Below are 15,861 nucleotides of genomic sequence, written 5' to 3'. Positions count from 1 at the left end.
CCCCAGGGTGGGATTTTGGGGCACTGGGAGCTCCCCAGGGTGGGATTTTGGGGCACTGGGAGCTCCCCAGGGTGGGATTTTGAGGCACTGGGAGCACTGGGAGCTCCCCAGGGTGGGATTTTGGGGCACTGGGAGCACTGGGAGCTCCCCAGGGTGGGATTTTGGGGCACTGGGAGCTCCCCAGGGTGGGATTTTGGGGCACTGGAACACCCCAGGATGAGGTTTTGGGGGATTGGGAACACCCCAGGGTGGCAAAAAAAAGCCCCCAAAACCCCCCAGCTCCCATTCCCAGAGCCCCCCAGCTCCACTTTTCCCTGATCTGCTGCTCCCCCTTCCCAAACCTCTCCCCATTCCCAAAGAAGAGTGGGAATGCTGCCACCACCACCCCATGGAGAGAACAGGATTTTCCCTGGATTTTCCCTGGATTGCCTCACACCTTCCCAATTCCCTTCATCCCAGTATCCATCCCTGATCCAGTTTTCCTTTTTTTTTTCCCAGGGTCTCTTGGGGTTTTTTTGGGAAGGAAAGCTGGAGCAGGCCTGGCTCCCGGGAAGGTTTTCCCTCACACAGTCCCATGAGGTATTTCCATGGATTTTCAAGCTCAGTTTCACCCAGAAACCTGGAATTTTTTTAAGGATTGTGGTTTTTTTTTTTTTCCTCCAAATCCCAGCTGGAGGAGGCAGGCAGGGCAGGATTTGTAGCACCTTTCGTGGCAAAGCAGCTTGGAATTTTTTTTTTCCATTAAAATCCACAGGAATTCCAGGTCTGGGATCATCCCCCCAGGTCCTGGCAGCTCCCAGGGCTCCAGGGAATCCTCAGATCCGGCAGGATGGGGCAATTCCTTGGATTCAGAGCACTGGAATGCTGCTCCTTGAAACACAGCAGGGAAGAATTCTCCAGAATTCCCAGCTGGAAGTTCCCCCACGGAATTCCTGCTCAAGGGATGGAGCAGCAGCCCGGGATCCCAAGGGGTGAGGGAGGGAATTTGTGCCCAAAAACTGGGAAAGATCCACAACTCTCCTGGATTTGCTGTTCCCAATGTCCCGGGGAGAGGAGGGAGCTGCTCCAGGAGGATCCTCCAGAGGAAATCACCATTCCCAGCCTCTGGAATCCACCAGGGACAGGCTGGGAGAGCCCATCCCAAGTTTGGGATCCCTCAGGATCCAGGGAGAGCTCCAGCAATTCCAGCAGCAGCTTTTCCACCTTCCCAGGGCTCCAGGGGAATCTTCCAGGAATGTTCCCTTTGGATCCACCACATCCCATGCTCTTCCTTCCTCTTCTTCTTCCGTGGCTCCAAGCTTTTCCCAGGATGCTCCTGCCAAACCTGGAGGGTTTGGCTCTCTTCTCCCAAATCCTGGGAAGTGGGGGAGCTGTGGAGCTGCTGAGAATTCCACACTTCATTTATTCCCAGGGGTTATTCCATCCCCCTGCAGCTCTCCAGTGAGGATCAAAGCCTTGCCACGACGCCTCGGAGCAGAGGGATCTTCCCAGAAAATTCCCCCTTTTTTTTCCTCCCTCTCCCCCACCTTGAAATTCCCAAGGTGGGATCAGAAAATCCAGTGTTCCTCATGCTGAAATCCAAAAAAAAAAAAAAAAAAAACACCAAAAATCCAGAGCCATCCAAACTGAAAACTCCCAGGAAAGCTTGGGAATAGTGCCGTGACATTCTGTGTTCCGCAGGGATCCCACGGGGCCGGGCTCACTTCCCCAGGATTCCTTTTCTCAGGAGCCGGGGCTCCGGATCCTGCTCTGCTGGGTTTCCTGGGAATGCTGGGATTCCTGGGAATGCTGGGATTCCTGGGAATGCTGGGCCCTCTCCTCCAGGGAAAAGAGCAGAAGCAGCAGCAGCAGGAGCTCAGCCTCCTCCCCACCACGGCAGGAGGGCAACAACCAAATTCCTGCTGGGAAAAAACACCGGGAATTGGGATCAGATGGGATTGGGAGGGATCGGGGCCTGGAGAAGAGGGGGAATGGGGATGGGAGTGGGAATGGGAATGGGGTGGGAGCAAGGGAGGAGCAGGAGGGTTGGGCCCCTTCCCGAGGAAAGATGGGAATGGTGAAAGGCCAGGAAGCCTCGTTCCCCTTCCCAGGGAAAGTCAGGAATGGTAGAAGAACATGAAACCTTGTTCTCCTCTCCAGAGAAAGCTTGGGAATGGTAAAAGGCCAGGAATGCTGTTCCCATTCCCAAGGGGTAACAGGCAAGGAAGACTTGCTCTCCTTCCCAAAGTTTGGGAATGGTAAAAGGCCAGGAAGTGTTGTTGTCCCTCCCAAAGAAAGTTTGGGAATGGTAAAAGACCCCTGAGGGAGGAGCCACGGCTTCTCCAGGGGGGTTTGTGGTTCTGAGGGAACAGCAGGACGTGGGTCGGATCCTGGGATGAGGCACCATTCCTGGGGCATTCCCAGACCATTCCTGAACCATTCCCAGATCATCCTCAGATCACTCCTGAACCATTCCCAGACCATCCCCAACCATCCCAGATCATTCCAGGACCATTCCCGGACCATTCCCTGATCATCCCAGACCATTCCCACACCATTCCTGAACCATTCCCAGACCATCCCCAACCATCCCAGACCATTCCAGGACCATTCCCTGATCATCCCAGACCATTCCCACACCATTCCTGAACCATTCCCAGACCATCCCCAGACCACTCCAGGACCATTCCCAGACTATTCCCTGATCATCCCCAGACCATTTCTGAACCATTCCCAGATCATCCCCGGATCACTCCTGAACCATTCCCAGACCATTCCTGAACCATTCCAGGACCATTCCCAGACCATTCCCTGATCATCCCAGACCATTCCCACACTATTCCTGAACCATTCCAAGACCATTCCTGAACTATTGCCAGACCACCCCCAAACCATTCCCAGATCATCCCCGGACCATCCTGACCATTCCCAACAATCCCAGACCATTCCCAATCATTCCCAGACCATCCTGACCATCCCTGGACCATTCCCAATCATCCCAGACCATTCCCAGACCACTCCCGAGTCATTCCCGCACCGTCAGTGCCGGGCCGGCTCCGCTACGTGGAGGATTCGGGCTCCTGCTTCTGTCGGGAGATGAGCTGGGCCTCCTTGAGGGACAGGTACTGCTCCTCCTGCGGGTCGTAGTAGTAGAACTTGCGGATGTAGGAGATCAGGGGCCTGGAAAAACACCGGGAACAGCCGGATCCCTGAGACACAGCCCCTCTGAAACATTCCCAAAACACAGCCAGAGCCTCTTCCCTGGAGAAACACCAGGAACAGCCGGATCCCTGAGACACAGCCCCTCTGAAACATTCCCAAAACACAGCCAGAGCCTCTTCCCTGGAAAAACACCAGGAACAGCCGGATCCCTGAGACACAGCCCTCCAGGAATTCCCAAAACACAGCCAGAGCCTCTTCCCTGGAGAAACACCAGGAACAGCCAGATCCCTGAGACACAGCGCCCCAGAAATTCCCAGAACACAGCCAGAGCCTCTTCCCTGGAGAAACACCGGGAACAGCCGGATCCCTGAGACACAGCCCCTCTGAAACATTCCCAAAACACAGCCAGAGCCTCTTCCCTGGAAAAACACCAGGAACAGCCGGATCCCTGAGACACAGCCCCTCTGAAATTCCCAGAGAACAGCCAGAGGCTCTTCCCTGGAAAAACACCAGGAACAGCCGGATCCCTGAGACACAGCCCCCCAGAAATTCCCAAAACACAGCCAGAGCCTCTTCCCTGGAGAAACACCAGGAACAGCCGGATCCCTAAGACACAGCCCCCCAGGAATTCCCAAAATACAGCCAGAGCCTCTTCCCTGGAAAAACACCGGGAACAGCCGGATCCCTAAGACACAGCCCCTCTGAAACATTCCCAAAACACAGCCAGAGCCTCTTCCCTGGAGAAACACCAGGAACAGCCGGATCCCTGAGACACAGCCCCTCTGAAATTCCCAGAGAACAGCCAGAGGCTCTTCCCTGGAAAAACACCGGGAAGAGCCGGATCCCTGAGACACAGCCCCTCTGAAATTCCCAGAGAACAGCCAGAGGCTCTTCCCTGGAGAAACACCAGGAACAGCTGGATCCCTGAGACACAGCCCCCCAGGAATTCCCAAAACACAGCCAGAGCCTCTTCCCTGGAAAAACACCAGGAAGAGCCGGATCCCACAGCACAACCCCTCCAACACTCCCAGCCCTCCCAGCACCTCCGCAGGAACAGGAGCTGCTTCCCAAACCTCTGGCACGGCAGGGAATTCCTCATTCCCGAGCCGCTCAGAATTCCCACTGCACCCCTAAACCCCACAGGACATCGATCCCGCTATCCCAAAGCTGGAAAAGCCAACAATTCCCTGCTGGATCTGTGGTCACGGATCCCTTCCCGCTGCCTGGGAGGGAATTCCCGGGATTGATCCATGGGGGAATGCCAGGACTCACTTGGGCAGCGGGAGCTCGGGAATGTGGTCGATCCGGACCAGCTGCCGGATCCGGAAGCGGCAAAGGTGCTGCAGGGATTTGACGTTGCTGAACCTGGAGACGGGATACAGGAGCTGGACGGGCGTCGGAGGGAGACCTTTTTTGGGAGAAAAAAGGAGATTTTGGAGATCAGGATTAGGCAGGATTAGATTCCCGGGCTCACCTGGACCATCCCATTCCCAGGCTCACCTGGACCATCCCATTCCCAGGCTCACCTGGATCCCTGGACCATCCCATTCCCAGGCTCACCTGGACAATCCCATTCCCTGGCTCACCTGGAGCCCTGGACCATCCCATCCCATTCCCAGGCTCACCTGGATCCCTGGACCATCCCATTCCCAGGCTCACCTGGACATTCCCATTCCCTGGCTCACCTGGAGCCCTGGACAATCCCATTCCTGAACCATCCCATTCCCAGGCTCACCTGGACAATCCCATTCCTGAACCATCCCATTCCCAGGCTCACCTGGATCCCTGGACCATCCCATTCCCAGGCTCACCTGGACAATCCCATTCCTGAACCATCCCATTCCCAGGCTCACCTGGATCCCTGGACCATCCCATCCCATTCCCAGGCTCACCTGGACAATCCCATTCCTGGACCATCCCATTCCCAGGCTCACCTGAACCATCCCATTCCCTGGCTCACCTGGAGCCTGGACCATCCCATTCCCAGGCTCACCTGGACCATCCCATCCCATTCCCAGGCTCACCTGGATCCCTGGACCATCCCATTCCCAGGCTCACCTGGGACCCGGGAGCGCAGGAAGTAGAGGAATTTCCCATTTTTGGAGTGCATGATCGCCCTCTTGATGAACTCCACCACGGACTGGCAGCGGTCCTCGAACTTGGGGTGGCACCACAGGCTGAAGGTCCCTTCACGAGAGAAAGAATTCCCATTATTCCAGGGGGATTTTCAGGAAATCATAGGGGGATTATTCCCATTATTCCAAGGAATTTTTGGCGAAGCACAGGGAAATCATTCCTGTTATCCCAGGAGATTTTTGGAAAAGCAGAGGGGAATAATTCCCTTTATTCCAAGGAATTTTTGGCAAAGCACAGGGAAATAATTCCTGTTATCCCAGGGGATTTTTGGGAAATCCCAGGGGAATTATTCCTGTTATTCCAAGGAATTTTTGGGAAAGCAGCTTCCCCAGCACCATCATGGAAGCAACAGGGGGAGGGCGCTCAGTGACAAATCTGGCATTCCCAAAATCCCCTGGAATGGGCTCTGTTTTATGGATTTGGGAACAGCTAAACTTTTCAGTATTCATATATTTAATAAATTAAATATTCTTCTATTGAATATATTAAATATTCTTCTATTGAATATATTAAATATTCTTCTATTTAGTGAATTTAATATTCTTATATTTAGCAAATCAAATATTTTTATATTTAATCAATTGAATAAGTATTTAATCAAATAAATATTCTTATATTTCATATTCTTGTTATTGTTATTATAAGTTATTATGTATTATAAATATTCTTATATTTAATCAATTAAATATTCTAATATTTAGGAAATTAAATACTCTTATATAAGACATTAAATGTTTGAAATATTTCAAAATATTTCATATTTATGAAATTAAATACTCATATAATACATTAAATAGTCTCATACTTAATCATTCAAGTATTTTCATATTTAAGCAATATTCTTCTATTTAACAAATTAAATATTCTTCTGTTTAACAAATTAAATATTCTTCTATTTAACAAATTAAATATTCTTCTATTTAATAAATTAAATATTCTTCTATTTAATCAATTCAATACTATTCTATTTAATCAATTCAATATCCTTACATTTAATCAATTGAATATCCTTTTATTTAATAAATATTTCATAAATGTTCTGATATTCTGGAGTGTCCCTGCTCCATGCCAGCATTCCCAAAGGAAGGTGACCTCGGAGCATTCCCAGCTCCAGGTGCTGCTGTCCCCATTCCCCAGCCCTGGGATCATTTTCCACAGCAGCAGTTTCACGTTCCTGCTCCTTGATTAACGGCATTGTTAATTAGGCCCTGGGTGCCCCTCAGCCACCTGAGCTGCCCAGGTGGCCCAGGATGAAACTGGAGCTGGGGACACCAGAGCTCCCGGCGGGTCACAGCGGCCCGGACATCCCCTCCTCCCTCCCACCAAAATCCGGGAATTCTGCAGGCGGGGCACAATCCCAGCTGTCCCGCGGGCACCGGTGGCACCGTGTCCCCAGTGCCAGCTCTGCCTGGGCTCTGGACACTTCCAGGGACGGGGACTCCGCGTGCGGCCCGTTCCAACGGCTGACCACACTTCCCGGGAATGAATTCTCCCCAAAATCTCCATCTGTCAGAATTCCCTTTAAATCCACTTTTCCAAGGCACTGCCAGCTCTCTATTCCCACTTTTCCAGGGCACTGCCAGCTCCTTATTCCCATTTTTCCAGGGCCCTGCCAGCTCTCTATTCCCATTTTTCCAAGGCACTGCCAGCTTCTTATTCCCACTTTTCCAGGGCACTGCCAGCTCTCTATTCCCACTTTTCCAGGGCACTGCCAGCTCTCTATTCCCGTTTTTCCAGGGCCCTGCCAGCTCTCTATTCCCACTTTTCCAGGGCACTGACAGCTCCTTATTCCCATTTTTCCAGGGCACTGCCAGCTCGCTATTCCCATTTTTCCAGGGCACTGCCAGATCCTTATTCCCACTTTTCCAGGGCACTGCCAGCTCTCTATTCCCATTTTTCCAGGGCACTGCCAGCTCTTTGTTCCTCGGTAGTGCTCCATGTGGGTGTGGTGAGTGAATTTATTTACTGGAGCTGGGAATGGCATCCCAAAAATTCTGGGATCCCGGGAATGGCTCACCTCGGTAGTGCTCCATGCAGGTATTTATTTACTGGAGCTGGGAATGGCATCCCAGGGATCCCAGGAATGGCTCACCTCGGTAGTGCTCCATGCGGGTATTTATTTACTGGAGCTGGGAATGGCATCCCAGGGATTCTGAAATCCTGGGAATGGCTCACCTCGGTAGTGCTCCATGCAGGTATTTATTTACTGGAGCTGGGAATGGCATCCCAGGATTCTGAAATCCCAGGAATGGCTCACCTCGGTAGTGCTCCATGCGGGTATTTATTTACTGGAGCTGGGAATGGCATCCCAGGGATTCTGGGATCATGGGAAGGGCTCACCTTTGTAGTGCTCCATGCGGGTATTTATTTACTGGAGCTGGGAATGGCATCCCAGGGATGCCGGGATCCCGGGAAGGGCTCACCTCGGTAGTGCTCCATGCGGGTATTTATTTACTGGAGCTGGGAATGGCATCCCAGGGATGCTGGGATCCCGGGAAGGGCTCACCTCGGTAGTGCTCCATGCGGGTGTGGTGCGTGATGCCCTGCGAGCGGAAGCTCAGGCTCAGGATGTAGCGGGGGTCGGAGCTGTCCCGCACCAGGAAGGACCCGTCCGGTTTCCCCTTCAGCTTCATCTCGGCGTCCTCCCAGTTCATGGGGCCCCAGTACCAGCCGCACTGGGAACAGAGAGCGGCAGCTGGGAATGGGGATTCCCTGGGAATGGGAAAACTCCCAGCAGGTCGCCCCCCGTGTGGAATTTCACCCGGTGTGGGCGGCTGGCATTGAGGGATGAGGGGACGGGACGGGACGCCCTGAGGGGACAGAGCGGATCCAGACCCCCCTTCCATGCACAGAAAAGGTTTTCCTGGACTCAAGTCCTGGATTCCCAAATCCCAGTCTCTGAGGGGTCACATTCCCAAATCCCAATCCTTGAGGCACTGCATTCCCAAATCCCAGTCCCTGAGGGGCCACATTCCCAAATCCCAGTCCCTGAGGGGCCACATTCCCAAATCCCAATCTCCGAGGGGCCGCATTCCCTAATCCAAACCTCTGAGGGGCCATATTCCCTAATCCCAGTCCCTGAGGGGCCAGATTCCCAAATCCCAATCCCTGAGGGGCCAGAATCCCAAATCCCAATCCCTGAGGGGCCGCATTCCCAAATCCCAATCTCTGAGGGGCCACATTCCCTAATCCCAGTCTCTGAGGGGCCAGAATCCCAAATCCCAATCCCTGAGGGGCCAGAATCCCAAATCCCAATCCCTGAGGGGCCACATTCCCAAATCCCAATCTCTGAGGGGCTGCATTCCCAGATCCCAATCTCTGAGGGTCCAGATTCCCCAATCCCAATCTCTGAGGGGCTGTATTCCCAAATCCCAATCTCTGAGGGTCCAGATTCCCCAGTCCCAGTCCCTGAGGGTCCAGATTCCCCAGTCCCAGTCTCTGAGGGCTGCATTCCCAGATCCCAGTCCCTGGGGGCTCAGATTTTCCCGCCTGCTCCCGGTACCTTCTCCAGCTCCCTCAGGCTGGCGGCGAAGCTGCTGGGGTCGGGCCGGGCCAGGGGACACTGCAGGTGTGGCGGCGGCGGCTGGCCCGGGGCCTCCGGGGGCCGCAGGGGCACGATCCGGGGAAAGGCGTCTGCAGGGAGAGACAGCCGGGACACTGTCACTGTCATTGTCACCCAGAGACAGCCGGGTCACTCTCAGGGTCACTGTCACTGCCATTGTCACCCAGAGACAGCCGGGACACTGTCACTATCACTGTCACCCAGAGACAGCCGGGTCACTGTCACTGCCATTGTCACCCAGAGACAGCCGGGACACTGTCAGGGTCACTGTCACTGCCATTGTCACCCAGAGACAGCTGGGTCACTGTCACTGTCAGGGTCACTGTCACTGCCATTGTCACCCAGAGACAGCCGGGTCACTGTCACTGTCAGGGTCACTGTCACACAGAGACAGCCGGGACACTGTCACTGTCACTGTCACACAGAGACAGCTGGGTCACTGTCATTGTCAGGGTCACTGTCACTGTCATTGTCACCCAGAGACAGTCAGGATCATTGTCACCCAGACAGCCGGGTCACTGTCACTGTCACCCAGAGACAGTCAGGGTCACTGTCACTGTCAGGGTCACTGCCATTGTCACCCAGAGACAGTCAGGATCATTGTCACCCAGACAGTCAGGTCACTGTCACTGTCACCCAGGGTCACTGTCACCCAGAGACACCCAGGGTCACTGCCATTGTCACCCAGACAGCCAGGGTAACTGTCACTGTCACACAGAGACAGCCAAGGTCACCATCACTGTTACCCAGGGTCATTGTCACTGTCACTGTCACTCAGGGTCACTGTCACCCAGAGACAGCCAGGGTCATTGTCATTGTCACCCACACAGACAGCCAAGGTCACTGTCATTGTCACCCAGAGACAGCCAAGGTCATTGTCACCCACACAGACAGCCAGGGTCACTGTCATTGTCACCCAGAGACAGCCAGGATCATTGTCACCCACACAGACAGCCAGGGTCACTGTCATTGTCACCCAGAGACAGCCAGGGTCATTGTCATTGTCACCCACACAGACAGCCAGGGTCACTGTCATTGTCACCCAGAGACAGCCAGGGTCATTGTCATTGTCACCCACACAGACAGCCAAGGTCACTGTCATTGTCACCCAGAGACAGCCAGGGTCATTGTCACCCACACAGACAGCCAGGGTCATTGTCACCCAGAGATAGCCCAGGGTCCCTGTCACAGTCACTGTCACCCAGAAACACCTGGAGATTCCAGGAGGGGAAAAAGTGGAATACAGGAGAGAAAAAGCAGAATTCCAGGAGGGAAAAAGTGGAGATTGCAAGGGGGAAAAAAGCAGAATTCCAGGAGGGAAAAAGTGGAGATTGCAAGGGGGAAAAAAGCAGAATTCCAGGAGGGAAAAAGCAGAATTCCAGGAGGGAAAAAGCGGAGCTGGCCAAGCTCAGCTGACCTGGGGCGTGGGGCGGAGGAGGCGGAGGCAGAGGGAAGGATTGCAGGGAAGAGCCCATGGGCCCCACAAGCACAGCCGGAGGCAGCGTCCCACTGATATCATCTAGGAGAGAGCAGAGACAGGTCAGGAAACAGGGAAAGAACAGCCCCAGAGCCCGGAAAACAGCCTGGAGAGGGGAATTTGGGGATTCCCAGCAGAGCCCCAGAGCCCGGAAAACAGCATGGAAAAGGGAATTTGGGAATTCTCAGCAGAGCCCAGAAAACAGCACGGAAAAAGGGAATCTGGGGATTCCCAACAGAGCCCCAGAGCCCTGAAAACAGCATGGAAAAGGGAATCTGGGGATTCCCAGCAGAGCCCCAGATCCTGGAAAAGGGAATCTGGGGATTCCCAGTGACAACTCCTCTCTGGTTTGGGTACTGCTGGAGGACAGGGATTCCTTTTCCAGCACTGGAATTTTCAGGGCTCCAGGGACCATTCCCAGGTTTCCAAGGACCATTCCCAGGACCCCAGGGATGATTTTCAAGGTTCCAAGGACAATTCCCAGGTTTCCAGGGACATCCCCAGGGCAGTACCGAGCAGGCTGAGGCTCCGGCGCGGCGGCGGCGGAGGGGTCGGAGGGTGAGGGGAGCTGAGCCCTCGCTGGGAAATGTCCACGTCCACCAGTGACACCGTCTCACCTGGAAAAGGAGATGGAAAAGCCCAGCCAGGGCTGGGATCAGGCAGGCCTGGTCCCCAGGATGAGCACAGGGAAAGGAATTCTGCAGGGTTTGGGAGATTTTTCCCGTGTGCTGCTCCCAAAATAAATTTCTCCGTCTTTGGAGAGGTCTTGAGGGAATTTGCCCCAAGCCCAGCAGCTGGATGGGATGAGGAGGCTCCAAGGGATTTTTTTTCCAGCATGGAATTCCCACATCGAGCAGAGCTGATCCATGTGTGGCACCAGGGACACGGTCATTTTAAAAATAATTATATTTTAAAAAGTCATTTTAAAAATAATCAGATAAACTAATAATTAACAAAATCAACCTCCCAGATTAAAGCAAAACTTTTACATCTCCAGGTTTTCCTCTGCAGATTCTTTTGAGGAAAAGCAGCTCCTCTCCTGGGGGTCTTAGGCCCTGTCCTTGGGCTTAAGACCCCATTCCTGGTGGTTTAGGCCCTGTCCTGGGCTCAGATCCTCTCTTTGGAGTCTCCTTTTTGGGTCTGAGGCCAGCAGGACCGAGGGACACCTCAGAGATCCTGGTTTGGGATCCCACAGAAGCAAAATTCCCCGTTCCCCGCTCATCCCACAGCAAAACAAAAAAACCCAAACTTGCACAAATCCCCCCCAAATCCTCACCTGTGAAGAGGGGGCTGAACACAACCGGGGAAAAGGCACTTTGGGTTCTTGTCAGTCTGTGTTTCCTGTGGGGAAAAACAGGGGAAAGTGGCGTGAGGAGAGATGAGGAGACTCGGAATCCCAGCAGGAAATAAACAGGAGAACCTTCTCCCACCAGGGAAACCTTCTCCCACCACAAGAACCATCTCCCACCAGAGCAATTTCAGCCACAAGAACCTTCCCTGACCATGAGAATCTTCTTCAGCCTCAAGAAACTTCTCCCAGTGGGAGAACCTCCTCCAGCCAGGAGAACCTTCCACTGCCACGAGAAACTTGTCCAGCCTCGAGAACTTTCTCCCACCAGGAGAGCCTTCTCCAACCTCAAGAACCCTCTCCCACCAGGAGAGCCTTCTCCAGCCTTGAGAGCCTCCTCTAACCAGGAGAATCTTCTCCCCAGCAGGAGAATCTTCTCCAGCCTCGAGAACCTTCTCCCAATGGGAGAACCTCCTCCAGCCTGAAGAACCCTCTCCATCCTTCCCAGGACCTCCATCCACGTGTTTCTCCAGCTCCTAATCAGGGCAGGAAAAGCTGGCGCTCCGCCCTGCTCCAAAGCAAATCCCTGAGCAGGGAATTAATCAGGATTTTGGACAGAAAACCCCGAGCAGGTGCCAGGGAGCCACGGAGCTGTTTCACAACAGACCTCACGCTGCTTCCCGGCATTGGGAATTGCCAAATTCCAGGGGCAAAACAGGGTTGGGTCCCAGAGCAATCCAGGGGCTCTGCCTGGAGCACCCCAAAGATGTGAGTGAAGGGTGGGGGAGCTCAGCCCAGAGAGGCCAAAATGGGTGGGAACAGCTCTAAGGGCAGCCCTGGAGAGGGCCAGGAGCACCTGCATTCCCAGGAACAGCAGCATTCCCAGGAACAGCAGCATTCCCAACCAGTTTTGTAACTGCCAGCTCCCACCAGATCCATCCCATATCCATGGGGGCCACAGGTCAGGAGGCAACAACTTCCAGCTCCCAGCAGAACCAAGGAAAGGTCCTGGTTCTTCATCATCATCATCCTCATCCCACCAGAGGAAAAAGGACCACGAATGACCCATCCCTCAGCACCAGGATGGGATTCCTGGAACTGAAGGCAGCAAAGCCCTGTCTGACCCACAGGAGCTGCTGCATCGGGCACCCTGGAGTAACCTTTGTTAAAAAATGCCAAATCAGTGCGAGGAGCTGCACGAGAAGTGACCACCAAAGTGACCACCAAAGTCCCAGACCAGAGGAAGAGCAGGCAGCGATTCCCAGGTGTTTCCCTGCTCCCAGCCCTCTCCAATCCCAGCCCCGGGAGGTCCCAGGACTGCTGGAATAACCCCAATCCCAAGAGCAAAGCTTTCTGTCGTTCCAGGCACCTCCTCTGGGGCCGTTTGAGTCACCTGTGGGCAAGGAGCCACCGTCTGAGGCTGCTCCAGCTGCCCACGTGCCCAGGGAGGCTCCTCAGGGCCACGGGAGCTCCAGAGAGGCCTCAGCACCTGCCAGGCTGCAGGGCTGGGAGCTGCCAGCTCCCCACCCAGCCCCTGCTTCAAAGCACAGCTCATTTTGGGGTAATTTTGGCCTCCTCGGGCTGCCAAAGGGCGCTGTCCCCACACGCCAGGGCTGCAGGTCATGCCTGACCCCGGGTCAGCAGCTCCAGCCTGGAGAAAAGCTTCCTGAAGCTCATCCATCAGCAGCAGGAGGAGGAGGCAGCGCACCCCAAAATCCCTGCGGAGGGTGAAGGAACCCCGCAGGGAAAGCACTGAACCCACCCCTTTACTCCCTGCTGCACAGACCTGGCCCTCTCCGGGAGAAATCTCGGCTCTGCTGCCGGGAATGTCACGGAGAGTGGCTCCAGGAGCCCGGGAAGCAGGGATGGAGCAGCCCTGGACTGGTCACAGCTGGGACTGAGCAGCTCCTGCCCCGCTGGAGCAGCAGAGGTGATGGAACAGGGATGAGGGACAGGAGGGACCTGTGGGGTCCCACACCAAGAAATCCCGGGATTTGTGCCCCCATCCCAGCCAAGCTCTGGCTGGCAATGATTCCTCCTGCACGGAGGGAGGGAGAGCTGAGCCCCCCACAGCAGCAGAGCCTGGGGAAATCACCCTGAGGTGACACAATGCCAGTCCCGTGGGGACAGCAGAGGGGACAGCGCTGCCCCAGCACCTGCAGCAGCCCGAGCCACCCGTCCCCTCATCAGCCATGGAATCACAGAACCTGGAGAAGCCCTCTGAGATCAGCGGGTCCAACCCCACTGCGGCCACCAGCCCGTGTCCCCAAAGTACCACATCCTCACATCTGCTGAACAACTCCAGGGACGGCGATTCCACCACTTCCACGGACAGCCTGTGCCTCACCACATTTTGCACCAATAAATCTTCCCCAACATCCAACCTAAACCTCTCCTGGGCACAACTTGAGTCACCCCATCCCTTGTTCCCTGGAGCAGAGCCCGACCCTCACCTGGCTGCTCCTTCCTGTCAGGAATTTGCGGAGCAAGAAGGTTCCCCTGACCCTCCTCCCCGGGCTGAGCCCCCCCAGCCGCTCCTCATGGGACTGATGCTCCAAGCCCCGCTCCCAGAGGTTTTTCCACCATCTCCATCAGAGACGCAGGCCTGAATCAGCGCGACCCTGCTCCGCCGGCCTCTCCCGGGCTCCAGTGTGAGCGACGAGGCCTCGGCAGCTGCTCCGAGAGGTTGACCCCAACCGGGACCCGCCGCGTGGGATGGCCCCGGAGCCTCGCATCCCTCTCCGGCACAGCGGCACAGCATCACAGCAGAGCCCCGGGACACCCCCGGCCGCGGGGACACGGCCCGCACCCCGCGCTGCCCCGGCGGCATCCTCCCCATCCCGCCGCCGGTACCCCCGTACCTGCCCGGCTCCTGCTCCCGGCCGCGGGCCCCGCACACATCCGTGAGGCTCCCGGCCGAGGCGGCGGCGCTGGCGGCGTCCCCGGTGGCCGAGCCGCCGCTGCAGCTCTTGGTGCGGAAGAGGCGGCTGAGGCGGATGCGGAGCGAGCCCTTCCTGCCGCCGGGGCCGGTGCCGGTGCCGGTGCCGGTGCCCGCGGGCGGCGGCGCGGGGCCGGGGGCTGCCGTTCTGCCGGCGGCGCGGGCGGCCCCGCGCCCCGGGGACCCCGGCTCGTCCTCGGAGCCGCTGCCGCCCTCGTCGGGCTCCAGCGCCTCGAGCACCAGCAGCGCATCGCTGGTTTCCTCGCCGGCGGGCGGCCCGAGGCACGGGCAAGGGGTGCCCGCCGCGCCCGCCGCCCCCTTCGCCCCCAGCCCCGGCGGGCGCAGCCCCAGCGCCGCCAGCTGCAGCTCCAGCCCGCTCTGCGCCGCCGCTCCCCAGCCCGCCGCCGCTTTGGGCTCCAGCGCGCAGCGGTGCCGCGGGCACAGCTCGGCCCCGCCGCCCCCCGGGACCCCCCCGCCCGCCGCCGCCGCCGCCGCCGCCGGGCCGCAGTCCTCACCGGGCCGGCCCTCGGCCGCCGCGTTGCGGAAAACCATCAGCTGCGGCCGCGGGCTGCGCAGCGCCGGCCCGGCCCCCGGCAGCCGCCCCCCGCCGCCGGGCCCCGCGCCCGCCGCGCCGGCACCGGTACCGGCGCCGCCCGCCGCGCCCGCCTCCGGCCCGGTGCCATAGCCCAGCAGCCGGCTGAGCACCCGGTACGAGGCCGCGGCGGCCGCCGCCGCATCCCCGTCGCGCTGCATGGCTACGGCCGCCGCATGGCCCGCGGGGACCGGGACCGCACCGGCACCGGCGGCCGCCGCCGCCCTCGCACGGCCGCGGCGCCCCCCCCTCGCCGCCGCCGCCGCCGCCCCGCCCCCGCGCTTCCGCCGCTGGCCGCGCCCCCCGGTGCCGGTCCCGCCTCTCCCGGTGGTTGTGGTCCCTCCCCGGTGTGGAGGCCGCGCCCCCGAGCCCCCCGACCGCACGTGGAGGGACCGCGGGGACCGAGGGGACACCCTGCGGGCAGCGGGACACGCACGGAGCACAGGGAGCCGCTCCGAGCCCCCGCATCCACCGGCGGCACCGGCACCCAAGGGTGGCTCCGGCATCCGCGGGCGGGACCCGCGCCGAGCCCCGGGAGCCCCTCCGAGTCCCCAGTACCCACCGGCGGGACCGGTTCCGAACCCGACACCACCGCGGTCCCGGCACCCACGGGGACGGGCGGGTCACGGATGGTGGGGCCGGGGGGCACCGAAGGCTCCCGGACACGCAGCTCCAGCCGTGACCCATGGGACTTATCCCCCGCTCCGGGACAGGGGAATGCGGTGGG

At 57.3% G+C, this 15,861-nt stretch overlaps 1 protein-coding gene across 1 annotated transcript; it reads right to left on the bottom strand.

Annotated features, from left to right (window-relative positions):
- Window positions 1–318: 318 nt before the first annotated feature.
- Window positions 319–15,295, bottom strand: SOCS7 (suppressor of cytokine signaling 7). Its single transcript, XM_053999893.1, has 10 exons — window positions 14,466–15,295; window positions 11,593–11,657; window positions 10,829–10,933; window positions 10,257–10,358; window positions 8,780–8,910; window positions 7,784–7,952; window positions 5,200–5,328; window positions 4,414–4,549; window positions 3,017–3,159; window positions 319–1,898 (listed from the first exon to the last, which is right to left on the bottom strand). Exons 1-9 carry the CDS (start codon window positions 15,293–15,295, stop codon window positions 3,039–3,041), a joined length of 1,788 nt encoding a protein of 595 aa, XP_053855868.1. The 3' UTR covers window positions 319–1,898; window positions 3,017–3,038.
- Window positions 15,296–15,861: the final 566 nt, after the last annotated feature.

The sequence above is a fragment of the Vidua macroura genome, chromosome 27 (assembly GCF_024509145.1).
Source record: "Vidua macroura isolate BioBank_ID:100142 chromosome 27, ASM2450914v1, whole genome shotgun sequence".
Taxonomy (NCBI): domain Eukaryota; kingdom Metazoa; phylum Chordata; class Aves; order Passeriformes; family Viduidae; genus Vidua; species Vidua macroura.
The sequence above is the reverse complement of the archived record's forward strand: the minus strand, read 5'-3'. Positions and strand labels throughout refer to the sequence as shown.

What these genes read in the sequence shown, in the direction of transcription:
- SOCS7 (XM_053999893.1), bottom strand. Translation starts at nt 15,295, where the DNA reads ATGCAGCGCGACGGGGATGCGGCGGCGGCCGCCGCGGCCTCGTACCGG. An exon ending in CGGGAGCAGGAGCCGGGCAG is followed by an intron (nt 11,658 to 14,465) that starts GTACGGGGGTAC and finishes TTTTCCCCACAG; the next exon opens with GAAACACAGACTGACAAGAA. An exon ending in CCGGAGCCTCAGCCTGCTCG is followed by an intron (nt 10,359 to 10,828) that starts GTACTGCCCTGG and finishes GCTCTCTCCTAG; the next exon opens with ATGATATCAGTGGGACGCTG.